General features: G+C 54.6%; 2 protein-coding genes across 11 annotated transcripts in view; one reads left to right on the top strand and one right to left on the bottom strand.

Annotated features, from left to right (window-relative positions):
• The window catches only part of CDH23 (cadherin related 23), a 433,939-nt gene that overhangs the window by 363,310 nt on the left and 43,436 nt on the right, over nt 1-27,193 (top strand). The window lies entirely within an intron of this gene.
• On the bottom strand, nt 689-26,986 carry VSIR (V-set immunoregulatory receptor). Its single transcript, XM_043476672.1, has 7 exons — nt 26,760-26,986; nt 15,546-15,971; nt 14,633-14,689; nt 8,741-8,848; nt 4,864-4,891; nt 3,398-3,594; nt 689-3,237 (listed from the first exon to the last, which is right to left on the bottom strand). Exons 1-7 carry the CDS (start codon nt 26,839-26,841, stop codon nt 3,200-3,202), a joined length of 936 nt encoding a protein of 311 aa, XP_043332607.1. The 5' UTR covers nt 26,842-26,986; the 3' UTR covers nt 689-3,199.

The following is a 27,193-nucleotide window of genomic DNA, read 5'->3' as shown; positions in this document are numbered from 1 at the left end:
AGCTCTACAACCAGGTCCAAAGGGCAGGCTGTTATTGGACCCCTGCCCTAGAACTCCAGAACAGTTCCCTAACCTCCGAAACAGGGAGACACAGGGGCCATGCAGGAGAGGCATCCGTGCAGCGGGTACAGTCCCAATGGAGGACTAGATGGTCAGAGCTTTTGATGGGCTGGGACAGAAGCTCATCTGAGCTGTGAGTGTCAGCTTCTCAAGTGCACTTTGCACCTCGCATCCTGGCTGCCAACCCCAGTTCCTCTTTCCGCCACTGCTATTCCCCTTGAGTTCCCTGAGCAAACCTTCGCCCAGCCCCCAACACAGTTAGGCCAGCCAGGTCAGCTCTAGCTGACACCCGGAAGGCTTCTTCCAGGAGGCAGGGCACCAGTGCCCCAGCCAGGGTAGAGGGTGACAAGGCCTCTGCAGCCCCCCCATTCCTGCACCACAGAGCACTCCCTGAAGAAGGTGATGCGTTAGCCCCTCTGTCCCAAGTTGCTACGTGTAGGAGGGAGCTCTGGCCAAGCAGGAGCCAGAGTATCCCCAGGGCTGGTCTTCTGAGAAGGGCCCCCGGGGGTTCCTGCATACCCACCCCAGTCTAACACCACAGACCCCCAGGCAGGGCCCACCTGATCCAACAGCAGCATCTCCAGTGGTCTCTGCAGAGAGTGTCCATTTCATTCCCTTAGCCTCTCACTTGCAGGAAACAAAGGCAGGAGATCTTTTATTAAATGTGAACATCAAGAGATAGGTTACAGGCCCCTTAATTCCTGATACATCTCTTAACAATGACTTAGTGCCTGAAAACACAAATTTCCCTCCCAGGGCTCCTCCCAGCTCCCTAAAGGCAGGGACCATGTTCTCATTCCCCTACCCTGTTCCACACACCCCAGCCCACAGGCATCTCCAGAGGCACTGCTACCCCGAGGCGAGCACAGAGGGACAACCTGGGTACCCTGCCTTTCCCCACGGCATCAGGGTTGGTGGGGAGTGCCTTTAGGGTTGCTAGGGACAGGGTGTGTTGTCATGGATGAAGATGGAGACTGGAGCTCAGAGTAAATTTTGCTGAAAACAGGAAACCACGAAGCTATACGTTCACTAGTAAGTGTCCAGAGACGAGCTCGAGGCCATGCAGGAGGAAGCTGGGGAGGAAGTGTGGTGTCTTTCTACTCCGGGGCCGCCTCCCTCCTCCACTCAGCGGCCGGTGGGCCTGGGGTCTGGCAGCCAGATTCTTAGAAGTTGTCTCTACCTTGAGGTCAGAACTGAGGTTTGGGCCAGGCCAGCCTCCCCGACAGGCAGGAACATTCTTTCTGAGCTGGGGGATGAGGGGTCTCGTCTGCAGGCTTGTCCTTCAACCCCAGGGGTAGCCTGGCCCTGCCTTGAGCAGGTATCGCCCTGCCCATCCCTGCCCCCCTGGGACCCCACAAGCCATGAAGACAGCACCCTCTTTTTGTGGCAGCTGGTGCTAAGTGTCCACAGCAGCAAAGAAAACAGAGGAGTAGACCCCCAGGGACAAAGCAGGAGCCAGGGTTCAGGGTTCTGGCCACTGGAGGTGTCAGTGCAGCCTTGAGGCCCAAGGCCCACACTCACGTTCTCCTCCAAGCCCCCTGTTCCGCTCAGGGCCCACATTGGCCTACAGCCTTGGACCTGAGAAGGGGGCTCCCTGGCTCCAGGTGCGGGCCTGGGGCTCATGGCTGCTGGAGAGCCTAGGGCTGTTCCTCTCCCATCCCCAACTAGGCCAGGGAGACATCTCCCTGCCTGCTGGGCCCTCATCCTGGCCAGAAACCCGGGCTCTCAGCACCCGTGCCCGGCTAAGCAGAGCCAGCGTAGGCTGCTGGCAGACGAATGCCCAGTTGAAATGACACCCTCCACACTGCAGTGCCCGGAGTGCCTGTCTAGCCCAAACTGCCCCTCGCCCTCTCAGGCCCCACCGCCCACTTTCACCCCACAGGGTACAGAGATCCCTCCCCACTCCTCTCAATGCTTTAAAGCTCTTTAATTGAAATTCCACAAAGGATTCCCCTCCTATTTGTATATAAAGACAAACCTGGGTCATGCCTGAAGCAGGAGATGGGAGCAGAGGGTCTAGGGCAGAGCAGGCCCAGACTCTCTGTGGACGCACCCGCTCCTCCCACCCAGCAGGGTCCCACTGCCCCTGACGGCTCAGTGCAGTGACTGGAGCAGAGGTCCTCGAAGACTGGGGGTGGGGGTGGAGGGCTCCCTGGGCCTCAGGCACCTCGGAAGCAGAGTAGGGATTTCAACCCAGCTCTTACAGTCCGTCCATGGGGTTTTTACACTGTCACCCACATAGTTTTTAATAGCACCCCCTCTTCACACTGAAAAGTAGTCATAGTTTGGGCAGTACATTATGTGGTCACCAGCTCTCTCGACCACAGGGAGAGGGGGGAGGAGCCCTCTCCTCTGAACCTTCCCAGCAGGCCCCCCGCCAGCCCACTCTCCCTCCTCTCCCCACTATGGTGGGTGGGCAGTACAACCTCTGGCCTGGCCCCCATTGCCCAAGATGCCAGTTGGCTCACTGGTCACCGTGCCCCAGAGTGTACTTCCCATTTTGGGGCTTCCGGCCAGTGCATTCTGGGGACCCAGAGTGCAGGCAGTGGGAACCCCAGATTTGTTTAACCTGTTGACAGCCCCTCAGAGTCTGCTGGTTAGAAGGCAGCCAGGTCAGGCAGGCCCAGCCCCAGAGCCTCATGATTACAAACAGTGAGTCTGATGGATGAGCAGTCTCAGGCGGGAGTGGGGAGCCAGGTCCACTGCAGTGGGAAGAGTCTCTCCACATCTTATCCTGTGTCTCAGGCCTGGAGGGTGGTGCTGGGAGGTCTGCCCATTGCACATCTATACTGTCAGGTCCCAGGGCTTATGTCCCAGAGAGAGAGGCTGCCACAGGAGCTGGCAGTGCTGGGGCTTTGAGGACGGAGGTCATCTGGCATCAGTAGCTGGTGAATTTCAGGTCCCTGGGGTCGGATCCCAGCCTCTCACAGTCCTTGAGAGAGGGGCTGGACTGTCCAACACCTTCTCCCTTCTGCCATCCAGAGAGGTGGAAGGTCTGGCCATCAGGGGTATTTCAAAGACTCTGAGCTTACAGCTGAAGGGAAGAAACCAGGGCCAAAGGGACCAGTCAGAGGGCCAGCCCTGGCTCAAATGCCCCTGCCCCAGGCCCAGCCACATCTTCTGCGGGCCCCCAGCTGGTTTAGACGGCCTCAGAATTTGGGGAGTCAGGGACAGGGTCTGCAAAAGAAAGGAGAAGCAGAGTGAAGGGGGGTTCCTCCATCTGTCATCCCCCCCACAACCCCACACCCTGAGGCCGTGAGGATTCCCAGGGAGGTGGGGAGTGAGGCTCGTGCGTGCGCTGCCGGTCACAGTGCCATGAGAGAAGAGATTCACTCACCTAGGGAGGGGAAGAAGACATCCCCGGGGCCCGGTGGAGACAGAGGAGTGTTGGGCTCGGAGAGCAGGTGCCGCCCAGACTCAGAAGGCTGCCGCTGGGCCATGTAGGTCAGGGGCTGCCTGGGCTTGGCCTCCAGCATCCCGTGGGAAGGTGGAGAGGTCTCAAAGCCAGGGTTTTCAATTCCTTGAATGTTGTTGCTAGAGAAGCAGAATAGAAGGTCATGCATGCTGCCTGGGCTAGGCCTCTGACCTTCCGCCTGGCCTGCCTCACTTCTCTCCCCTCACCTCCGCCTTCCCCTCACCTGCCTTCACACCCCAGGCCTCAGCAGCATCTCCTAGCAGGAAGGGAGGCTCCAGGGCCAGGGAGGAAAAGCCATGGGCTGCACTTCCCACCTGCCCTGAGCTGAGGGCATCTGCCCATCTGCCCCCAGGCCCAGGAAAGAAGCCCCAGGTAAGAGTGGCTCCAGGACACTGGCCTCAGGAATCAGGGGACAAGTCTCTCTTTGATCAGTAGAATTAATGGCCTTAGGACTGATTGTCCCCACAGCTTGTCTTGAGCTAAAGGGAGACCTTCTTCCCTCGTAATGGGACAACCTCTGAGGACCACTCTAATTCTGAGATTCCAGCAGGATCTAGCTAGGACTTCCTGTGACCTGTCTTAAATATCATCCCTTTCAGACACCAGGGAGGAGCTCTGAATTTGGTGTTACATGTACTGGGGCCAAGTTCCTGAGCATGGCCTGTTCCCAAGCACGCCCTCCGTGCCAGGCCCCATGCCAGCTTCCTGCCCAGGGCACACCACACACACTTCCCATCCACTCCATCCCCAAGCTGCCCCCCACCCACGTCTGAGCCAGGTCAGCCTCTGCCCTTGTGGCCTGACTGCTTTCTCCTTGGGGTGCCCTGCACTCCTTGGGGCCTCAACTCCAGGCATGCTGACCTCCTTTGCATGTTTCAGGGTCTGCCTGGGCTCAGCTGCTTCCTCCCCTTCCCCACCCCAGCTGACCACTGAGGCCCAAAGGTGGGTGCATCGCTCTCCAAGCAGCATTGGAGCCAGCCAGCTGGGTGAGGGGTGGCAGGGCAAACAGCCAATTGGCGCAGATGGCAGATGGCAAATGCTCTTCTAACCAGCTATGCCAGGCAGCTTAACCGGGGCCCTACTGCACAGACATATCTCCTTCCTGACAGCTGGCCCAGAGCACAGGGAGGCCCAGGAAGTCCATGTCTGTGTTCTCAGCCCCACTGTGATATCAGCAGTGACCGGAGAGGAGAGGGGGAAAGAACCTAGTGGAGTCAGGAGAATCAGTCTGTCCTTCCACATTAACTGCCATATAAGAAGCTGGGTGTAGATAGATGCTGCCCAGCAGAGACCACAGCCCAGGGAAGGCAAGGAGAGAGCCTGCCAGACTTTGACTGGGATGGCACAGTTGTGGCAAGTGTTCTCAGGAAGGTCTCCATGGGCCTTACCTGTCCATCCGCACCAGTTCCTGGGCACCTAGGGACAGACAGACAGAGAAGCTGGTCACAGAGGAGAGGCTTCCCCAGACAGCATCTTGGCCCTCGCTGGCAGACACCCCTCAGGAATCGGAGTGAACCTGGGCAGGGCTGTGCTCAGCCCCAGATCCCACTTCTGTTCCCTCAAGAAGCCAGGAGGGCAGTGCTGTGTGTCTACCCAGCAGGTGAGGCCTTGGTCAGTGGCCCGTGTTGACCCATGATAAATTAAACTTGGGATGCATTTGACAAGTGTGTGGGGCAGCTAGGAAACCAAAGGCAGCCGGTGGTGATGTTAGGCATCCAGGATCAACTAGAGGCCTGGCTCCTGAGCTGTTGTTTCCTGTGTGGCCGTTTGTCACGTTCTGGTCATCAGCCATGATTTACTGGGCAGGGGTGTTGCAAGGTCAGTTCCTAATGAGAGTTCCTGGTCCTCTCTGTTCTGTCCTCCGCATTGCCTAATAGGGTCAACACCTCTCAGAGCAACCCTAGAGGGCCTGACACTTCATCAGTTCTCAGTCACGCTACCACTCTCTACCCTGCAGTCAGGCTGCTGCCACCCTGCCCCTCTGTGGAGGTTCCCCATCCCGCAAACCGGCCACCAACCAGATACAGCCACCCCAACTTCCCTCTTTCTTGCAGCTCCCCACGTACTCCCACAGATCCTTCTTGTTTTTTTAAGAGTTTTGCTGCTCATTACGATGGGGAAACAAGTGGTGGGGGAGGGGCACAACAACAGAATACCCACGGGAAGTTGCACACAAGTTCCTGAAATCTCCGCAGTATCGGAATCATGGCTTCTTGTTTACCAGGGCGACTCTGTGTGGGGCTTCCTGCAGGTCTCTGCCTTCTCTCAGCTCATCCTCTGCTCCGCCTGATACTAGGGAGGTTGCCGTGCCCGCTGGCCTCTAGCACACTGCCTTCCTCTGTGCTCCCAACACTCTGTTGCTGTGGTTCAGTCGCTCGGTCGTGTCCGACTCTGCGACCCCATGGACTGCAGCACGCCAGGCTTCCCTGTCCTTCACTATCTCCCAGAGCTTGCTCAGACTCATGTCCCTCAAGTCAGTGATGCCATCCAACCGTCTCATCTTCTGTCATCCCCTTCTCCTCCTGCCTTCAATCTTCCCCAGCATCAGGGTCTTTTACAGTGAGTCAGTTCTTTGCATCACATGGCCAAAGTATTGGAGCTTCAGCTTCAGTCCTTCCAATGAATATTCAGGATTGATTTCCTTTAGGATTGACTGGTTTGATTTCCTTGCTGTCCAAGGGACTCTTAAGAGTCTTCTCCAACACCACAGTTCAAAAGGATCAATTCTTCAATGCTCAGCCCTCTTTATGGTTCAACTCTCACATCCATCTCATGACTATTGGAAAAACCATAGCTTTGACTAGACTGACCTTTGTCGGCAAAGCAGTATCTCTGCTTTTTAATACGCTGTCTAGGTTTGTCATAGCTTTTCTTCCAAGGAGCAAGCATCTTTTAATTTAATTTCCCAACCCTTGCTCTTTCTTTTTTTCCTGAGTGTGGCTTACTCCCAAGCACTCCGTCTATGCCCAGCTCTGTGGCAGCACCCTGCCCAGAGCACACCACACACAATCCCATCCATTCCACCTCCAGACCTGCCACCCCTGCTCCAGGCCACTCAGCCTCTACCCTGGGGCCACATTCCTGCCATGTCCCAGGTGACTTCTGCTACCATAATTCCGTCAGCTGCTTCTCTAGAATCTGGATCAATAAAAATGACCAGAATCTCCACTCCCTCTCCATTTCATACCTGGTTTCTCTAGAATCGTTCCCTCTGGCATCTCGTCTGTCTGTCTCTAAACCTTCAACCATATAAGTCTTTTTTATGGAGAGGACAGAGGACTAGCCTCAAAAATACTTTTATTAGGAGATAAATGACTGATACATTCCTGTTACTGCATGTATTAAATCTGGGGATAAGATGCTACGAAGTGGTTGTCCATCACAGAAATGGAATTTGTTTATAGAGTTTCAGAAGGCATGCTCGTCATTGGTCATGGCACAGCCCTGGCTGGCCCACTGCACCCCCTCAAGCCTTCTTTCACTGCAGTTTTTCAGCACCCAGCTCATCTGTCCCTTTCTCTGTGAAGCCCTCAGTCTGCAGGTCTCCCAGTACCTGCAGCAGGAGATACTGGGGGCTGACCCCAGGCTCCCCGTGTCCTCAGGACACGGCCACAGCGTTCCGGCCTGGGGGTGTCCCCTCTCTGGTTTTTCTTCCTCCAGCATGGGACACAGGCGGAGCCCTGGCCCAACCCCTGGGGGCCCCGTGAGGATCAGCAGTGCCCCTCCCCCGCCCCGTGCCTGCCTCTGCCGGGAATTTGTTTCCCAGTTCCTGGGGCTTCCCTGGTGGCTCAGAGGGTAAAGCAATGCAGGAGACCTGGGTTCAATTCCTGGGTCAGGAAGATCCCCTGGAGAAGGAAATGGCAACCCACTCCAGTACTCTTGCCTGGAAAACCCCATGGACAGAGAAGCCTGGTAGGCTACAGTCCGTGGGGTCACAAAGAGTCGGACACGACTGAGCCACTCCACTTTCAGTTTCCTGTTCCCTGATGGAGGCAGACCTGTGGTCTGGAGTAAAGGGGGACAGAAAGCACCTCTTCTGCTGGGAGTCAAGCCTACCTGAGCACGGCCCCTCCTCGTCCCTTCCCCACCTCCGTGGACGCACTCCACAGATGAGCAGGAGCTGAGGGTGACTCTGCAGCCGTGCCTCTCCTGGTTCATCCCCTGGGTTCCTCTTTCTGTTCCAAATCCCCTCACCTTCCCCCACCCCAGCCCCAGCCCCAACCCGCTTTGTGAGAGGAATTAGGGCCTCCTGAGAGGTGGGGGAGGCTGACCACTGAAGAGGGACAGAGGGATGTCCAGTTGGTCCAGTCCAGCCAAAGCCCCCCTCAGGTACCTCCTCCAGCAGACAGCAGGGGTGGGGAGGGGTGCAGGAAGAGGTGGGGGAGGCCATGCAAGGGCCCCCGCCCTCCTGCTCCAGGAGGACTGAGGTTGGCTGAGGCTCATGGGTGGAGTCAAAGGAAGGGCAAGGCGCACCGTCACCCGGAGAGACAAGTGGAAAGGTATCTGTGGTCACAACTTGAAACCTGGCTCCACCACGTACTCACTAAGGGGTTCCTTAAGGGGATCCCTTATACTGCTCTCTGCCTCAGTTTGTTCAGCTTTAAAACGGAGCCAATAGTAGGACTAGACTCTGTTATGAGGAGCACTGAGAGAATGTACGTAGCAGGCTTGGCACGATCCCTGGCACAGCAACCCTACGAGTTGGGGGTCCTCAGCTATTGCCCTCATGCTGAGTGTTTTTATTATGAGGTGGAACCATGTTCCCTGAAAACCACTGAGTTGAAAAGCTCTGAGTCTGAGTCTTAGCTCTGCCAATCACTAAGTTTTATAACTTTCAGTTAGTTATTTAACCCTGCTGACCTTAGGTTTGTGACCTGTAAAAGGAAAGAGTTGAATTGAGTTATTTCTAAGATCCCTCCCAGTTCTGTTAATCCAAAGGTCATTTTGTCCCAACCGTTGCTACGAAGACAAACCCACCTATATGTTAAAGCAGGTGCCCCAACAATCTCCAGGTGGTAGCACTTTTATAAACCAGTTTCAGCTACTCCATATGACTGCTCATTCATTTAACAGATCCCTGTTGAGTATCAAGCCAGCACTGCCAGGGGCCAGTGGGTCCCCTCCTCTCTACTGCGGAGCCCAGCTCTTGTCTCTTGAAGAGCAGAACTGGGTCAGCCTTTTCCCTTGGCTCTTCCCTGTGGCTGAGCGGGACACTGAGGCAGGTCACTCACACCCCACCTAGCCCAGGCAGACAGGGATACTCACGGCGGTTGGAGGCCACCTGCCTTTGCTTGTAGACCAGGAGCAGGATGAGGGGGAGGCAGAGAATACCCACGATGCAGGCGCTCGTAGCCAGAGCAGCAGCCGTGATGCCTGAATGGACAGAGAGGCAGCCAAAGTGAGGCCCCACTCCCATTGCTCCTCCTGAGGGAAACTGAGGCCCAGAGAGGGAAGGCCCAGCAACACAGGGACCCACCTTTACCCAGGCCCCACAACTAGACCCACAGTGACCTGCAGAGGCATGGAAGGTCTGGGAACCCCAAGAGGGCCAGAGCACCCAGAAATCAGGCCAGGCGCTTACAGCTGAGGCAGATACACGGGAGAAAGAGAAGGGTCCTCATCACAGCCTGCAGGAAACCTCAACCACCTGGACCACTGGTCGCTCCCTGAAGAGGAGAGCAGGCCCTTCATAGACCCCATGTCACAGAGTTCAAGGCTGAAAGAAGCCCGAGAGATGAAAAACTTGTGAAAACAGATGAGTGGTGATAACTACACAGCACTGAGAATGTAATTAATGTCACTGAATCGTACTCTTAAAAATGGTTAAAATGGCAGTTTTATGTTATATATGTTCTATCGCAATGAAAAATAAATGAATGAAAAGCCCTGTTTATCCCCTGAGAGACCCCTTGGCTCCAGGACAGGGCCTCTAAAAGTGATCTCACATGTAGCTCATGGGGAAACACTTGGGGCAGGAACTAGGGAAATGTGAATCCTTGTCCAATTTAAATTTTTTTAAGCTTTCGAAATTACACACACACAGAAATTTACAAGTTTTTTTTTTCTTTTAAATTCAACATTTTCTTCCTCCACCTGTACCTGGGCCCCCTCCAGAGACATAATCTAGATACATTCTCCGCATGTACCGCATATATGGGATCACGTGACAACTGCTTTTCCCGCTTAGCACAGCTTGGGCACCTCTCTGTATCGGCACAGAGATCTAGCTCATTCCGCCTAGGGCTTATCACGGGGCTCACCTAAGCTTATTGAAACAGTCCCCTCCTGGTGGGTATGTAGGTTGCTTCCATTTTTCAGCATAACTAATAATGTAGCAACGAACTTGTGGAGGCATCTTTGCTCACTCAGGCAAGTACATCAGTACATAAAACCTAGTAGTGAAAGTGCTGAGCCAAAGAGTATGTTTTTTTTTTTTTTTTTAGACTATTGCTAAATTGTCCTGCAAAAAAAAAAACAACAGTTGTACCAGTTCATGGTCCCATCCACAGCATGGGAGGTTTTATTTCAGTCCATCTGCTGACTCCAGGAGTTTGGCTGGGAACAGACGTGCCCTCAGAACCACAACCAGCATAAATGCTTTTCCTTCCCAATTTTAGTGCTTCCCTCTGACAGAAAAACAATGGGGTAGAATATTTTGTCACAGCATCAGCTTGGCCCCGGGAGCTTTGGGAAGGTGAGCAGGCTCGGTGCTGCCTTTGCACTGCTTATTTGGTTATAAAGGCTTGTGTTTTATCTCACTGTATTCCTGAACAACCCGACAGTGTAAACAAGGTTTCAGAGGGCTTGTTCAGACCTCGGAAGAGAAAAAGCTGTTTTCGGGTGCGTTAGAAGTACCCGCTGGTACAGGGACAATTGCTGTGTTGTTACAAAGCAAGTTCAGCTCCACATTAAAGCAGGCGCCCCACATATCTTAGCGAGGCTGCACTTTGATGCAGAGTACTGAAAGTAAAACATTTTCTAATTCAGACATCTGAGTATCTCTGAACCCCATCACAGGACCTTATTGTGGGCACTGAGAAACCGGCTGCAAAGCACCCTTTTCTGGTCATCAAAGCAGGTTTCCTCCAGACTGGCATTAAGCAGCGTATGGTGTAGTCAGTCAGTGACTACTGAGCATCTTGGCCCAACCTCTCTCCTGACTGTGGTCCCCAAGCAAAGACTCCCTCTCTTTGTCCCCTCTAGGGGATCAGGTCTTGGTTTCCTTACAGCCTGGGCTAGGAGTTGAGGCTAGGCCCAGGGAGCAGGGTTTGGGCAGAGTTTTGTGGGCCAGCTGCCCTCTGAGACCATGGGCTCCTCTGCAGAGCACAGCCTCGCCACAGCTCCCCACCCCGCCCCCTACGTGTGGCCAGTACCTGGGGCAGAGTTGGGGAGGGGTCTGGTCCTATAGCCATCCGGTGCCAGGCTCATGCCCAGAAGGTGATCAGGCACTGGCAGAGGCAGCTGCCCAGCCAGCACTTACAGGCAGTGTGCCAGGCCCTTACAGAGCAGGGTGGGATAGAAGGGGCTCGGTCTGCTCAGCGGGTCTTTGTCCAGGGCCTGTCAGTACCCCGAGGATGTTTACGGAGGAAGGAGTTCAGTAGGACTGCCTGGTTCCAGGGAGGGGGCTGGATGAAACCACACATCCTGCTGTGCTGCGGGGTGGAGCAGTTGCTTCTCGGGGAGATGGGCTGTCCACCCTCCTGGCGCAGGTTCAGTGAAAAACCACAGCCCCTCAGCAGCTTGGGGCTCCCAGGCTCCTTCAGTACCAGCTTCCTCATCCCACTCCTCTCTTATCACCTCCCCGGCCACCTCAAGCTGACGTGGGCCTTCAGAGGATTTCATATACCAGCTGCCTTCCTACTCCCCCAAGATATTAGGAGATCGGGGCTGCAGTTTGCTGCTGCTGTTATTGTTCAGTCGCTAAGTCATGTCCAGCTCTTTGCAACCCCATGGACTGCAGTTAGAGAAGGAAAACTCAAAGAGCTTCTTGGTTGGAAACATCATTAACTGATCAGGTACCAAGGGTGGCTGTGGAGCCCCTGTCTTATTAGCAGGGGGGTCTTTCCAGAGGTAAGTGGCAGCAGACGGCAGGACCCAGCAGTCAGCCCTGGGACCTCCTAAGTACATGGATCATCAGGCAGATGTTTCAGACTGTCAGAGAACAAGATATGCGTCCACCGTCCACTGCCATCTACTTGCCATCCTGCCTTGGTACAGGGGAATGGATGAGATGATTTGGGAAGTGAGGCCTAGAACTGCACATTAGAAGTAATAATAGCCAACACATACACAGCACTTACTCTGTGCCAGGCATGTTCTTAATGCTTTCCTTACACAGAGTACCTCATTTTAGCCTCAGAACACCTTCAAAGTATACATATAACCATCATCTCTATTTTACAGATGAAAAAACCAAGGCACAGGGAGGTTAAGCAACTTGACTGATTTCAGGATCTGTGCTCTTAACCACTTCACCACACTGCCTTTCATTAGAATAGACTCGGGTTTCAAATATGGCCAGCTTAGTACTTAGCTTTTTTTAATTAGTTGCCAACACTTTAAAATTGAGAGCTCAAGTAAAATCTGGACTTCTGACTTTGCTTGAAAATTTAGTGGCTCTGGCAACCCTGGGCCCCTCTCCTGGCGTGTGACAGTTGGAACTGCATGTACACACTGGCGGCTGGGTTTTCACCAGTCTCTGCTTCTCTGTACTGTCTTCCCCACCAGCTCCCTGGCCCTGTGGGCATTCAGTCTTTGAGCCCTGACTCACTGCCTTTGATAACATGGGGTGGCTCCCTGTGAGCTGGAAAGGGACACGCGTGCTGACATTGCTCAGTGGACACATGGTACCCAGAGGACAGACGCACTGTCAAGTACCCACATCCCACCCCAAAGTATAGCTGGGTTTCTTTTCATCTGAGACCACTTCCACCTTAGTGCCAAGACTCCTCACAGCTGTCATCTCCAGACCTCCAGAACCAAGACTCTGAAAGGGGACTCCAGCCTTTCAGAAGCTTGCAGATTGATGCTTTACCCCTGCCCTTGACAACTGGGACAGACGCGAACATGTCCCTGTGGCCATTAAGAAGCCAATTCCCTGCAGACAGTAGTTCAGGGAAGCAGGGAGCAGAGTGAGGCTGCACATCCCATGAATTGGAGAGGAAGGAACATGTCAAAACCTGAAAGTTGAGGTGCCCAGCAAAGGAAGCCTGACCTACTCTTAGCAGTCAAGTCCTGCCTCACCCTTGGGCTCTTATCAGTCAGACTCCTGGAACTTCCCAGGTGACTTCTGTTCCCTTAACTCCAACAGCTGCTGCTCTCGAGTCTAGAGCAAGAAAAATGACCCAGATCGCCACTCCCTCTCCATTTCACACCTGGTTTCTCTGACACTGTCCCCTCTGGCATCTCTTGTCACTGTCTCCAAGACAGCTGACTTTCAGAAAATGAGTGCTGACAGAGGGGAGGGCCCCAGCACTCAGGCAAGGTTTGCACACGGAGAACCAGGTTGCTCTGGCTTCTCCTCTTGGCTCTGGGAGACTAGGAACCACTCACTTCATCCATCTGAACCTCAGTTTCTCCATCTGTGAAATGGGGGCAGTGGCAGAGTTGTTCTGCAGGAGCCCCTGGAGGCAGAAGTGGGACTGGGGGCTTGCTCGTAGTGGAAGGGGTAATGGGGAAGTGAACACTCACGGACCCACCAGGTGAGGCTCACCCTGACCTGTGCGCAGCATGTGTATGCACACACAGTCGTGAGGCTGCTGCATGGGCAGGAAGGGGCTGCCGGGGGTGTGGGGTTGCGGGGGGGGGGTCTCCACCCTCCCCAGGGAGCCACCAGCGGAGGAAGTGAGGAAGGCAGCAGCTTGGTACAAGGCCACACACGAGCTTGTGGTGTGCAGGTGGAGGGCCTTGTTGTTAGTTTCTTAGTTCCATGTGGGTCTGGCTCAGACCAAACTGTGTGTTCTAATTTTATTCCTGGCTAGTCTGTTTTTTGCTTCGAAAAAAAGGAGTAGTGTGAATAGAAAGTCACCATGGCCTTTGAGTGGGGGATTAGCTGTGGCTGAGCTTCCTGGCTTCAGTTGTGATGTATGTCCTCCTGGAGGGCAGAGAGAAGGCCTGCACTTTCGTGTCTCCAGGACCTAGGCAGGGACTGCTCCACACCGGATGCCCAATAAATACTAATGGAGAGAAGGCTAAGGAAGCCAAGAACCCCTCCTGTCAGAAGAGGGCGCACCCCTAAGACATCTCCCCTTTGCTGTCTCCAAGCTGCTGGCTATTCTCACCTGGACTGCAAGTGCCCAGGCATCCCTTGGAGCAATACCCCTGCCCTCCATGGGCACCTCTGGGCAAACACCAGGGGGCTGACTGCCACCCACCGCCCTGTGCATCCAGTCTCCTTCCCCAGCTGTGCTCCCCTCACCTCCAGAAGGTGAGGGGAGCACAGTGCCAGCTGCACTTCCCTTGTCAGATGTGTGAATTGAGGCCAGTTATATCACCTCTCTGGGCCTCTGTTTCCATGAGTGTGCCATGAAGTTGGTGACACCTACTTCAGAGGGTTCTTGTAAGAAGCCATTGAGATACCAGTCCTTAGAAGGACTTAGCACAGTGCCTGAGACATAGTAGGAGCTTTAGGAAAGGTCGTTCTGTTCCCCTGCCTCTGCCTCCACCCTCTCCACACACATAGAACACCTGACCTGTGCGTGAGTGGACCTGTGAGTGGACTCACTTGGACCTGTGAGTCCAAGCCAGGAGGACCCACACACACACCGCCCTCCTTCCCATGTGGCAGAGGGCTGGTGGGCAGGAGTGGTCCCCACTGAAAACAACCTCGGCAGCCTGTGGCACCCAGTATCTGTCATGGGGGCACTTGGCCCAAGGTCACTGCCAGGGCACAGCCTCACCCAAAAGTCAGGGGTAGGACTCAGAAGCCAGCTTCCTTAAGCTTCAGGCCTTAGAAGGGGCCTTAGAAGTGGGCTTCTGGGGGGGCTGCAGCCCAATGGCTCAGGTGAAGGAGGAAGCAAAAGGGAAGGGTGGCAGCAAAAGAGGAGGAATGGGGTTCCGTGGGCTTGGAGTGATGAGGTCAGAGTTCAGAATGAGGTCTGGGTCCAGGGTGAGGGCAGAGAACAGAGAATCCAGAGGAGGCAAGAGGTGGTTCCTTACTTTCACTCTCATTGGAGGAGGGTGGGTACGCGATGCACTTGGATGGTGTTTCTTCGCCTGTGGGAGCAGAGAGAAGGGTGATTAAGTGGGCGTCAGACCCTGGAGGCCAGGAAGACTTATCCAGGCTGGTATGCCCTGCTCCTGTCACAGATACCTTTGCTCGTGTCCCCTTGGCAATGCTGGCCCAGCTGCACACACACACACACACATACACACACACACACTCACACAGAAGCATATTTTCACTGCACAGCCAGGCATGCCCTGCCCATCACCATGACACCCCCATGGGTGTGTGGATACCTGCCCACACCCACACCTCTGTCTAGTCTACTGCCCCTTGTCTTCTCACCTACACACACACACACACACACACACACTCACTCACTCACTCACTCACTCACTCACTCCTAACTCACACTGCAGGTCATATATCACAGCCCTGGAATTGTCATGAGCAGACACACTCCCGGCCCAAGTTCATATGCTTAGTCACTCAGTCGTGTCCTGCTCTGTGCGACCCCATGGACTGTAGCCCGCCAGGCTCCTCTGTCCACGGGATCTCCCAGGCAAGAATCCTAGAGTGGGTTCCCATTTCCTTCTCCACCGGTTCCTATACTCTCTCCCATTAAAAAACCCCACTGTCATAAACAGAGCCCCGTACGCCCTTCCTCTCCACCACACCCAGCGACCCAGAGAGAGGTGTTCACAGCTCCACATCCCATACCACCCCTGGAGGGCCAGCGCCACCCAAACAGAATCAGACACCCCCCCGGCACAGTGTCACACCGCCAGACACACAGCACCACCCCCCCACCAGCCACTCCGTCCTCTGCTCATCCTCCCGGACAAGCTCAGACACCATCCCCACAGTGGCAGCCGCCCCCGGCCGCCCCACAGAGCAGGGGCTCACCTCTCTGCACCTGCAGCTCCATGGCTCCAAAGAGCCGCTGCTCGGAGTGGTGGTGCCTGAGCTCCACCACCAGGCAACAGTAGAGGCCGCCATCCAGCAGGGTCAGGTTGCGCATGGTGATGGTGAAGTTGCCGTGGTGGTCGGAGGCCGACTCCAGCCCGTAGCGCTGGGCCAGATCCTGGCTGGTGTTGGCCTGGTGGCCACTGTGGTGCAGGTGGAGGTCCTGGAACGTGAGGTTGCGGATGGGCCGGCGCTCCGAGCAGACCTGCACCTCGCCCCGCGAGCTGCGGTACCAGGTCTTGTAGAAGGTCACGTCATGCCCTTTGGCCAGGGGGCCCAAGAGCCTGCAGGTGAGGGTGACGTTCTGCCCCTCGGGACACACGTACAGGGAATAGGGCGTGGCAATCTTGAACGCTGTCACCAGGCCTGCTCAGAGAGACGAGAGCCCGTCACCCACCTGAGCCGGCAACACTCCCAGTACCCACCCGAGTAGGGAAGAACCTCGGCCTGGGGCTTCACAGATATGGGTTCCCCAGCCACAAGCTCAGGGCCAGTCAGCTGACCTCCCCAAGCCTCAGCTTCTTCTTTTGCTCGTGAAGCCAGCTCCCTCCAGGCTGTGTGGGAGGAGCCACAGGAGCCTCCCCAGGTAAAGCTGGATGAGGCGTAGGCGAGACAGCAGGCAGGTGGCAGGTGGCAGGGTGGGCCCGGCCCGCAGCATCCCTCTCCCAGGTGGTACATGTGCGCTGACCCCAGCTCCTGTCCCCTCACTGCAGGCACCGTGGCTCTGCCCAGGCCTGGCCCCTGGCACTTGCAGTTCCCGTGCTCTGCACATCAGTGGGGAGAAGCAGAAGGCAGTTTGGGAACAGCAGCCTCTTGCCCTGGACCACCCCTCTGGAGGCCATCGGCATCTATTCCCACTCCTGGGGCCAGCGTGCCCCGCACCCCACCCCATCAGTGAGCACTAACAGAGCATCTGCCCGTGTGAGGCCTGTGCCAGGCGCTCTGTGTCACCTGGATGCTGAAGACACAGCATCCCTTGGGAGCTTATGGCCTAGCTGGGTAGACAAGTCCTACATCCTGACAAAGTAACCCCACAGGACAAAGGGTAAAGCTGCGCCAGCCTTCAGGGCACTTGAAGGAAAGAGGATGTGACCTTCCTGGGGATAGTCAAGAGATTTCTTATAGGAAGGAGAGTCTTTGGGGTTGATGGACAGACAGGAGCCCAGCATGTGGAAGGGGGTAAAGCAGGAATACCCCAGGTGTCTCAGGGACAAGGACAGGTGTGCAGAAAAGGTCATTTCACCCAGGCACCTGCCTGCCACCTGGTCTTCTGAGACGTTTTCTCATTCATTTTATTTCAATAAGCAAATGAAGCCATCCCCTGGTCCTCTTTACCCTACCCGTCTCCCAGCATGTAACCATGTTGACCCCCTAAAGCACTGTCCCTTTAACAGAAAATTCTGTCTAGCTGTGAGCCTCAGTTTCCTCATGTGTGCAGTGAGGAAAATATTAGCTACAGTGGGGTTGTGAGAGGACAGAATGAGGGGAAGAGGAGAACACGATATGTGAGCTCTCATGCCTTCTGCAAACATCGGAGGGATAGCTATAGTTACTAGACATTAGTGATGTTTTCATTTTATTTGGCATCTCAAGGGTTATTGTGGACTGACAGGGAAGGAAGGTTTGGAAATATGTACAGGATCCAAATGGATATGCCCCTTCCATTGCCATTGCCTGAACCCAAGATAATAATGCCACTTCTTTCCAGACTCCCCTTCCCTGTTTTACAGCCTATCTCCCTACCCCTACCCAGAAGAGCTGAAAGCCTGGCCCAGTCAGGAGAGAGGCAGCCGCTGTAGCTTTGGAGTTGGCTCAGCCTGCAAAGGAGTCCAATATCTGGGAGTTATATAGACTCTGAGCTTCAGATGCCTCGCTGTAAAACACAGAAGTGGAACAGCTCCCTGCCAGAGTTGAGGCAAAACTACAGATAATTTACGTGAAATGCTCTGAAAGTTGAGGCTTGGTACCTGGGAGCTAGGTAGGTCTCTAGGTCATTTCTGCAATTCAAAAGACATTTCTTAGGAGTGAAAATAGAACAGAGAAGGCTGCTTTGAATGCTCTCTCACTAAAGTGTGAATGACTGATAACAGCTGTGGCCCAATCTTGGCATGCTTGCATATTTAAAGCAGAGTGTGAGGCGGCAACAAAGACATTTCCCCCAAAGAATATGTCTGCAAGGGTGGAGTTCTAAGCCCCAGAGGGTAAGAAGGACAGATACGCACCAGAGCCTCCCACTCCCAGCACCCGCATGTGAAAGGCAGTCACGTCTAGGAATCCCAGATTTTTGGGAAGTCATTGCCAAGGTGAGCAGAGACTTCAGAACTTCTTTAGTCAAGATGCTCATCTCCTTTTCAGGGAGAAATATAGATGTCAAGAAAGGGAAAGTGGTTTGCCTGAAGTTCTGGAGGGTATAAACTCAGAACCTGAAGCATGGGGGCTTCAGGTAAAGAAGGATCTAATTAGGACTAGAAGAATAATAAATAGGATGGGCATGGCTAACAACCCAGTAAGGCAGCTGTTATTTTTATTCCTGTCTCACCAATGAGGAAACTGAGGCACAGAGATGTTAAGTAACTCACTGAAGTTCACAGAGAAAATACTAGAGTCAGAATTAAACTCAAGCACTTAGACACTGTACTAAAAAGTTTCAGATTTTGGCAGCCCACAGGCCATATTCAGTCTTCAAATATATTTTACTTGGACCTCAAAGTATTTTACATTTTTTTTGAGATTGCCAAAATTTAAAGACCAAGAATTTGATACAAAAATTCTGACTTCTAGCTTCTCTTTGAAAATCAGAGCATTAACACTAAACCCAGCTTTCCAGATGGTACTAGTGGTAAAGAATCTGTCTACTAATGCAGGAGACACAAGAGACCTAGGTTTGATCCCTGGGTCAGGAAGATCCCCTGGAGAAGGAAATGGTAACCCACTCCAGTACTCTTGTCTGGAAAATTCCACAAACAGAGGAGCATGGTGGGCTACAGTCCATGGGGGTCGCAAAGAGCTGGACACAGCTGAGCGCGAGCATACACAGCTTTCCGATGAGGCACTTGTCAACTGGAACTAGGCAGCAGCCTCCTCTTCCCATGGGGCACTGGTGTTCGAGCTGGCTGCAGTCCCCACTTCTCCCTGATGTTTCCCCCAGTCTGCTTCACTCTCTTACCCTCAGTGTCCCATGGACATTTGAGTTTCTGGTCCGTGAGTGGGCCCCTTGGTTTCTAACCAGGGAGGCATTCCACTCCCCAAGCCCACTGTCCTACAGATCTAACAGTCAGGCTCAGAGAGAAAGTGATCCACCCAAGGCCCCCAGCGGAAACCAAGCTACTGAATTATGGCTGTGCCAGTAAATGAAAGTGGGAAGTAGTCATGGAAAGGGCCCTCTGAGGAAGAATAAAAACCCACCCAAAGAGTGGACCCTCGATTAACTCTGCCCTGTACTCCCCCTTCCCCCCAGCCAGCCATATGACAGCTGCCACCAGCACTTCTCCCGACTGATACCCTGTTTTCCCTTTCCCCAACATTATCTTAAGCCCAGAACTACCCCCAAGGGTGTGAGCCGAATCCAGATCCAACAGTATTTGCAGAAGCATACACACCTTGGGGGCCAGGGGGAGGCCAGGGCCACAGGTCTGGGGGGAGTGGAAGCAGAAGCAGGAAGGGGAGCCCAGAGCCGAGCAGGGCGGGGTGCCAAGTGGACAGAGGTGTGGATGGGGTGGGGTGAACATGTAGGCAAGATGCAGCTAGCTTGTGGGCAGGTCAGGTGTCCATGAGCACAGGGTGATGGGGCAGGGTGGGAGCAGGCAGCAGGGCCTCCAATGGGGCACCAGCCCAGGGCCTCCCTGGTCCAAGCAATGGTGTTAGGGACCACAGAATTCCCCAGGAAAGCAGTGGGGAGGGGCTTTTCAGCCCAAGAGGCAGTTTTTTTGCAGACTCACAGGGGGACACAGAACTGGGGTTCAGAGACAGAGCTGGGGTTCAGAGACAGAGCTGGGGAGGGTCATTGCTCAATTCCTAACACCCCAAGCACCCCAGAAGGACCTCTTCCCCTTTTAGAAAAAGGAGAAGCTACACTGGGCTTTAGGTTTGGGTGTGGGGGAGAGTATTCAGTTCCAGCACACAGACTGGATGGGGTGGGCCGGATGTCCACAGGACTTACCCTGGGGGAGAGAAAACATCTTGATTGTTGTGTCTGAGACTCCAGCCAGGATAAGGCCCAGGGGCAGCCTGTCCTTAGGTGGACTCTCAAGGGCACAGTGTTAGAGAAAACTACACACGTGCCCCATGCCTTCCACGACTGCACATACACATGTGTGTTATCAGGGGCTATAAATAGCCCAGCTGGAATTATAATTATTTGGCCAGAGGATGTTGCTTATTGTAAGGAGCAGATCCTTTTGGACACCTGGGGCATTGTCGGAGACTGGGGAGGAAGGCCCCTGGCTCCAGGGTGGCCGAGAGCATGTGGAACAGGAAGAGGCCTCAGGCCCTAGGCTGAGCCTGTGCCTGTGTGGGAACCAGCCATCATTGTGCTGTTTTTAGGGCCCAGCCCCCACCTGCTGCTGGGTGAGTTTGCAGAAGCACCTGCAGGAAGAATGATGTGACCCTGGGGTAATCCTAGGTCTAGGATTGAAACACTAGCCTGGGTGGGCAGATCCCTGGGCCCCAATCCCCACTTAGCCATGCCCTTACTGCGTGCCTTGGGCACGTCCCATCCTTCTCTGGGCCTCCCTTTCTTTATCCTATCTTGAGAGACTCCCCACATTCCTAGCCCCCTTCCAATTCTGAAACCTTGTGACAGGTGAGAAAGGCTGTCTTTCTTCAGGGCAGAAGAAGGTGGCAAGAATGGGCAACAATACTAAGATGATCACAGGCATTTATGTGCACTTCTTACATGTTAGGACTTGCTGAGCACTTCACACTCATTTAATTCTCATAACCTCTGATGTAGGTCTTATTATCCCCATTTTAAAGAGGAAAAAATAGAACCAGAGAGGTCAAGCGATTTGCCCACAGCCACATAGCCCTATGTAGCTGAACAGAGGCCCACACCTTGGACAAGCCAACACTGCAGACAGGAAGAGCCCTCCACCCCTCCAGCGGGTGGGGCTAACACCTCATCCTCCAGCTACTCAGAGTGAACTGACCTCCAGTTGACTTCGGCGCTCTTCACGCAATCATCCTTGCTCTGCCTCAGACCCAAAGCAAAAACATCATTCTTTCATTCCACAAATATTTACTAAGGTCCAAACTTGGGCCAGGCCCAATGCAGAGAGGCCGTGGGGGTGCAGAGTTCCTTAAGGGACCTCCACTCAGAATTCAATCCTGTTTCTGCCACTTTCTAGCAATGGGACCCTCAGCCACAGAGGGGCTGAGCCTCTTGTAAAAGCTTCTATTCCAGTCTAAGGGAAAGTTCTTGTTTGGCTTCATCTCAAGATACTAGTTTGTGTGACCCCTTTCCCCCCCAAGCAGGCACCTTGTGAAACCCTGTGGGTGTTCATGGGATGGGTGTGGGGGTGGGGGGAGGGGAGTGTAAACAGGCCTGTGTATTTTCCCTGACCAGGCATGAACTTAGCCCACAGTCACCAAGGCAACACCCCAGCCTTTGGAGGTGGGTCCCTGGTTCAATTAGTCAGGCCCAGAAGGCCCCACCCAAACAGCTGGACTCTGTCTAGCTGCTAGGGGCTGTAAGTAAACAGTTACTCCTGGCCTACTATTGCTGGCCCTGTGCTAGATGCAAAAGACCGGGTCCTCGCCCTCAGAGCGGACCCCAAATGGGCGTGAGTGTGGCCTCCAGCTCCCTGCTAGGACAGTCCAGGAAGGGTGTAAGGAAAGGCCAGGCTCTGTCTTTATCAAGATGCAGAGCACAGAGGGCAACAGAGGCAAGGACCAATCAGGACTGGTCCTGATCCCAGCGCTAAGCTCCAGGAAGTAGCTCCAGGGCAAGGGGCTGAGGGCCCAAAGGGCAGGTCCGCCGGTGGACCTCCGTAGCCGGTGAGGACAAAGGGCATCTCAGATGTGTTTATTGATACCTTCTCCTGCAGGAAATGTCCATTCACATCAGACCAAGGAGTCTAGGAAGGGGAAGCCAGGCTCTATGGGAGGAAGTGGCACTTCCAGCACCTTGGGAAAGCATCGCCGCCTCTGGGGCTGGAGGCTGCTGGCCAGCACACTCCCTGGGGAGAGCCTGGGGCTGGCCAGAGCTGCACCAGTGACCACTCCTCTGGATGGCTCCTTCCTCAGCTCTCCCAGGCCTTCCCTGAGGACAGCTCTATGTAGCCCAGATTGCCAGCTCCAGCCAGCTATCCTCAAGATCCTGTGCTTTGAAGACTTCCTAAGGTTCAGGTTCATATCTCTTTGTGCCCTCCCCTCAGTGCAGGAGGCTTGGTGGTAATGGCAGTAGCAGGCGCCTACTCTGTGCCAAGCATCATTCTAATCACTTCTACACTGATTCGCTTATTGAATCCCCCCTCCCTGTGAGGGAGGACCGTGACCATCTCCACTTTACAGACGAGGAAACTGAAGCAGAGAGACTAAGGAACTTGTACAGGGTTTCCCAAATAGTACTTGGTGGTGTCAGGATTTGAGCCCAGGTCATCTGGCTCCTGAGGTCTGCAGTGTAGAAGTAGCCAAGGATTAACCAGGGTCCCCACCTCCTTCCTACAGATGTACAGTGTGACCTGGCCAATGGGGCTGCCAGCTCCCTCTCCCACTCTCCCCTACTGGTCGTTGGGACAGCCAGCTGGTCCCAGCATGAGGAGAGGACCCAGCTAGAGCCACTATATTTATTTGGAGAAGGCAATGGGGGCTGGGAGAATTGGGGTCTGGAAGAAGCCCAGATAGGCCTGCTGACCCTGTCTTGGCCTCTTAGGATGGGAAACTGCCCTCCCTCCCTTCTTCCAGGAGAGCTAAACTGCCCCCTGCCACCAGCGTCCACTCTTCATAGTGGTGAGTTTTCTTTTGCAGTGGAGAGGAGCTGACAGCATCTATAGCATACGTAGTTTTACTTTCAGTTTGATGGCATTAAATAACATTGAATCACATAGAGAGAAGGCTATTCCCTTTTCGATTCTCTTTCAGTCCTGATTACATCAAAGAGAAAGTCCTAGTTTGATGCCAATGTATGTTCAAAACATCTCCATTATATGCTAAGCTCATCGTCTTTTTTTTCTTGCAAGGTACAGCAGGCTTGGAGCCTTCTCCAGACTATAGTTTCCAATCAGAATTTACCATATTTGGTTTTCCTATTATGTACTTTTATGATTTTGTTCTATTTATGGCAGGTGACACTGGCTTTCCATTTATGGCAAGTGATATACAGTTTCCTTTTAAAATCTGTTTACCTAAGTAAAAGAAATGAGTAGATTTTTTAAAGAACATATGGTAATAGGCAGACACTGTAGAAATCCCCAAGGTGCTAAAGAAATGGACTGAAGGTCAGGAAACACCAGCATGGAATTACCCTTCAGAAGCATGTCTTCAGCCTTGCTGAGACCCTGTTACCCAGCCTGCTCAGGGCTCAGATAAACAGGGAGTATGTGTTTGTGGTCCCATAGTAAGTGAACAGCAGAGGCAGGACTTGACCCCCTGGTCCCCATGAGAAGTAAGATCCTATGTAGAAGGGTTAAGGGACTAGGCTGGCTTGCCAAGGAGCAGAGCAGCTTCATTACTGAATTATTGGTGTGCACAAAGGTGGCCATTGTTTTTCTCTCTGGGGGTGGTCAGCCAAAGGAAAATAGGTTGAATATTAAGCTCAGTTACAAGAAAGACCCTAAGAAGACAAGCAAACCCTGGCTTGCCTTGAAATTGCAGAGTCCCCATCTCCAGGGAACTTTAAGAGGAGACTCTGCAGGCACCTGCATGGGCATTTCAGACTCAAAGTGCATAGAGGTGGCACAAAGGCCTGGGCTCAGCACCTCAGACCTCCAGGATTCTCGAGAGTCCTGTCCCAGTGAAGCCAGTCCAGTGGCTTCCCACGCTCTGGGCACTCTGCCGGACCCTGTAGGCAGCAAGGAGCTAAGACAGTAAGCCAGGGCATGTGGCCTTCAAAAGCCAGGAGACAGAATCATACCACACAGCCCGAAGCAGGTGCCAGGTGCTATATTGTGTGTGCGCCCTTCACCACGGCCTCTGAGGGAGGCACTGTCATCATGCCTCTTGGAGAGATGATAGAACCTGCTCAGGCATGCTGAGTAATGCGCAAAATCACAGAGCAGTACAGGGCCATCTTGAGAGGTGAATGGAGGGCTCATTGCCTCCCCAAGCTGGCCTGTTAAGTAACGGGTTGTACAAGAAACCCTGGCAGGCAGAGCACACAACTCCAAGTCCCTAGCTTCGCCATTCTCACACACGGCGGCATCAGGAAGGCCTTGCACATGTCAGCACTGCCACTGAGGGGTCCCTAGGGTCTATCAGAAGCTGTCCCAGTGCTCCCTGGTCCCCCTCCCCTGGTGAGGCCAGGCTGCTCCTGGATGAACAGCTGGCTTAAAACCTGGAGCCTCAAACTCAGTCTTTGGGACGTGGTCAGTGCTGGTTGAGGGGTCACTGCCAGTATACCCAATGGGCACTGAGGACCCCTTCCTTCCTCTCTTCTTTCCCTCAGTCTGCTTGGCCCTAAGACCCCCTGTGTGTGTTGCATATAGGGAGGTGACCTCTCAGCAGTGTACCTCCCACCGGGGCCACCCTGTCACCAGAGGTCAGACCCAAGCAAGGAACCTTTGCCCTGTTTGGGAGAGAGAGCAACCAGCCCAGCTAGAGGCTCCCCAATATAGCTGGGGACCCCTGCCATTGGGTAGAGGCTCCCTTGTGCCCATGGGCTGGCCTCAACGCTGCTTCTCTCCACCCCAGGGCTTCTGGGCAGAGGATTGTGGATTTCCTAAGACTAGTCCTTGCTGTGTCAGAGGCTTGCACCATTGGGTTACTCAACAAGGGCCTGCAACACTGCTTACCATACAGGGGGGTGTGGGCTCCTCCCTCCCCAGTGCACCTCCGTGGACTAGTCCCAGAGTTGGAGGCTCCTGGGTCAGCCTGTGAGGTCATGACAAGGTCAATAACTTCCATAGGCCCTAGGGATGCCAAAGGGGAAGAAGAGGCTCTGCCATCCTTGGGGTCTGCTGGGTCCTGGCCTCCCTCCACCCATCTCACCCTGAGTCAGGCCCAGGAAAGGGGTATCTGCAACTTTTCCTGGGCTCCTAAGCATCAGGCTCACCACCACCATTTTCCATGGTGCTGGCCCAGCCCCAAGAGCTAGAGAACAGGTTTGCACCAGCCACTCCATCTCACCTTCCCAAAGCATCAATCCTGCCCAGGGCAACCCAGCACCTCAGCGGGCTGGTGAGCAGGTCTCTTTTCAGTTCACAGACCCTCTGGACCATGCCTGCAATTAGGCCTGCCCATCTTTTAGCCCCCTTGTTGCACACTCTACTAGGTAGCAGCATGAATACTCAATAGCACGCCTATATTACAGTTAGGAATACTGAGTCCCAGACTATTTCAAAACTAAGAGAATTCTCATGACTCCTTTCGGTGGAAAACTGCTTCAAACCCTAATTATCCCCCTGAGCTGGGCCCAGGCAGAGATGGAGTGCCAAGCTCTCTCTAGGAAGTCTCCTGGCTGCGTAGACAACATGAAGCGAGGGGCTCTGAGCCTCTGTGCCGCTGGCTGCTCTGCGAGCCAGCGCCCTATGCCCTAGTTCTCTGGAACTCAGTTTCCCAACCTGGGGCTGCTGAGCAGAGAGCTGCCCAGCCAGAGGAGGACATAGGATAGGGGTAAGAGAACTGAAAGGCCTCTGAGGGTCACTTGGAGAGGCTGGGGCAGGGCAGGGGTCTATAGCCAGCAGACTGCTGGCCTTCCTGCCTGCCACCATCCCCTGCTCCTCTGGGAAACCATGTTTGCCATGAGCCATGGCCTTGGTGCCGAGACTGCTCCCGCTTTGACTCTTCCTGAGAAGCACCCAGTTCAGGGCTTAGGCAGCAATGTCTGCGGGCTGTGGGCTCCCTCCTCCTTATAGGAGGCCAGGCCAGCCTTCCAGCGCTGAGATAACATGCTGCCTGCAGGCTCCTCAGTTTCTGAGGTGTTTTCCAGGTTCTCTCAGGCTCCTCCTCTTGCTCTTAGCCTGTCATCCGCTCCCTCCTCTTCTTCTGACTTGCCCACTGGGTCAGTGCCAAGCTCCCCACCTCCCTCCTGCCTCCCTCTGACTCCCTGCGTGACTCACACTTTCCCTCCGCCTTCCCAGGGAAAAAGTTTAAAAGTTGAGTTCCATAGGCTGCCTGCCGGTCCCCTCCTCCCTCACGATCCAACTGCTCCAATCCTAGACAGGCGAGAACTGTCGGCCAGACTATGGGTGCCAGGACCTCCTTTGCACCCCCAACTCAGTGTGTCCTGACCAGGATACCACTTAGAGTTGTGCAAGTCTGGACTTTGGAAGAGGAAAGTGACACCTCCCCGTGTATGGCTTCTGTGTTTGAGCTGAGGAAACTGAGGCCCAGAAGATGATATAAGTTATCCAAGGACTTAGAAGGGGCTCATAATTGAGCTGGGAAATGCCCCCATGTTCTCCCCAGTGCATGCCCTACATCAGTCCCCCTGGGGGCAGCTTTGCTAGGATGCCAGGAATCAGCTGACCACTCAGACCCTCAGAGGGGTGTGCATGTCCAGCAGCAGACCAGTAGCCACGCTGACCAGTGCCCACCAAGGTTCAACCGAAAGTATCACCAGGGTATAGGACAGTGGCTGCGAGTATACAACTCCCCTACCGGGTGAGATCCTGGACCCCTAAGGCGGGGCAGGGAGATGCCGCAGGTGTCAAATGCCAGGGGCATCCACTAGAACACACTGGGTTGTCTCCACCGGGTCCACCTCCTGTTCGGCAGAAGGTGCTCGTGCCCTGGGCTCTCTGGGCTGGGAAGGCTTGGACAGGCAGCTGCTTAGGCAGCTGTCAGCAAACAGATGTGCCACCACCCAGCCAGGGCACTTGGCAGAGAGCTGCTGCCTGCTGCCAAGTAGTCCTAGCAGCCTGTCTGCCGTGGGGGGTGGGCTGGGTCACAGCGGGCTGAAGGGGGCTCCCGGGGCTCCCCCGTCTGACCTGTGACCCCCACCCTGCCCGCTGTGTTCTCCCGGTGCTCCTCCCCCGCACCCAGGCTCGCCGACCTTACCTCGGGAGGCAGCCAGGAGGAAGGCGAGGAGCACAGGCCTCCAGCGCCGGCTGCCAGCCTCCGGGACTGGGGGAAAACCCATGTCGCCGTCGGGCAGAGCTGCGTCTGGCGCAGCCGGGCCGGAGCGGAGCCCAGGGGCACGCAGAGGGGACTCCTGGTTCGCAGCGAGCGGACGGGACGCGGCCGGCGGGGAAACCTCCGGGCGAGTGAGTGTCGAGCAAGTGAGCGCAGACGGCCGCCCGCTCCAGGGGCCCCACAGCGCCCCCGGGCGGCCATGGAGGGCACTGCCTCTCCAAGGCTCCTCGGGAGGGGCTTCCCACTTTCCCGCACGACCTGACCCTGTAAGGTGGAGGAGCCAGGCAGTATCCCAGAGAGTCAGCAGCGCAGCTTGATCGCTAGTTTCAAGCCTTTTCTTCTCTCCCCTATTCCTGTTT

Source organism: Cervus canadensis, chromosome 8, assembly GCF_019320065.1.
Source record: "Cervus canadensis isolate Bull #8, Minnesota chromosome 8, ASM1932006v1, whole genome shotgun sequence".
Taxonomy (NCBI): Eukaryota; Metazoa; Chordata; class Mammalia; order Artiodactyla; family Cervidae; genus Cervus; species Cervus canadensis.
This window is presented reverse-complemented; position numbering and strand designations above follow the sequence as displayed.

Coding starts and splice junctions, on each gene's coding strand:
- VSIR (XM_043476672.1), bottom strand. CDS start 26,841: ATGGGTTTTCCCCCAGTCCCGGAGGCTGGCAGCCGGCGCTGGAGGCCT. Junction 14,690..15,545: donor GGAGCTGCAGGTGCAGAGAG/GTGAGCCCCTGC, acceptor CTGCTCCCACAG/GCGAAGAAACACCATCCAAG. Junction 4,892..8,740: donor GCAGGTGGCCTCCAACCGCC/GTGAGTATCCCT, acceptor GTCTGTCCCTAG/GTGCCCAGGAACTGGTGCGG.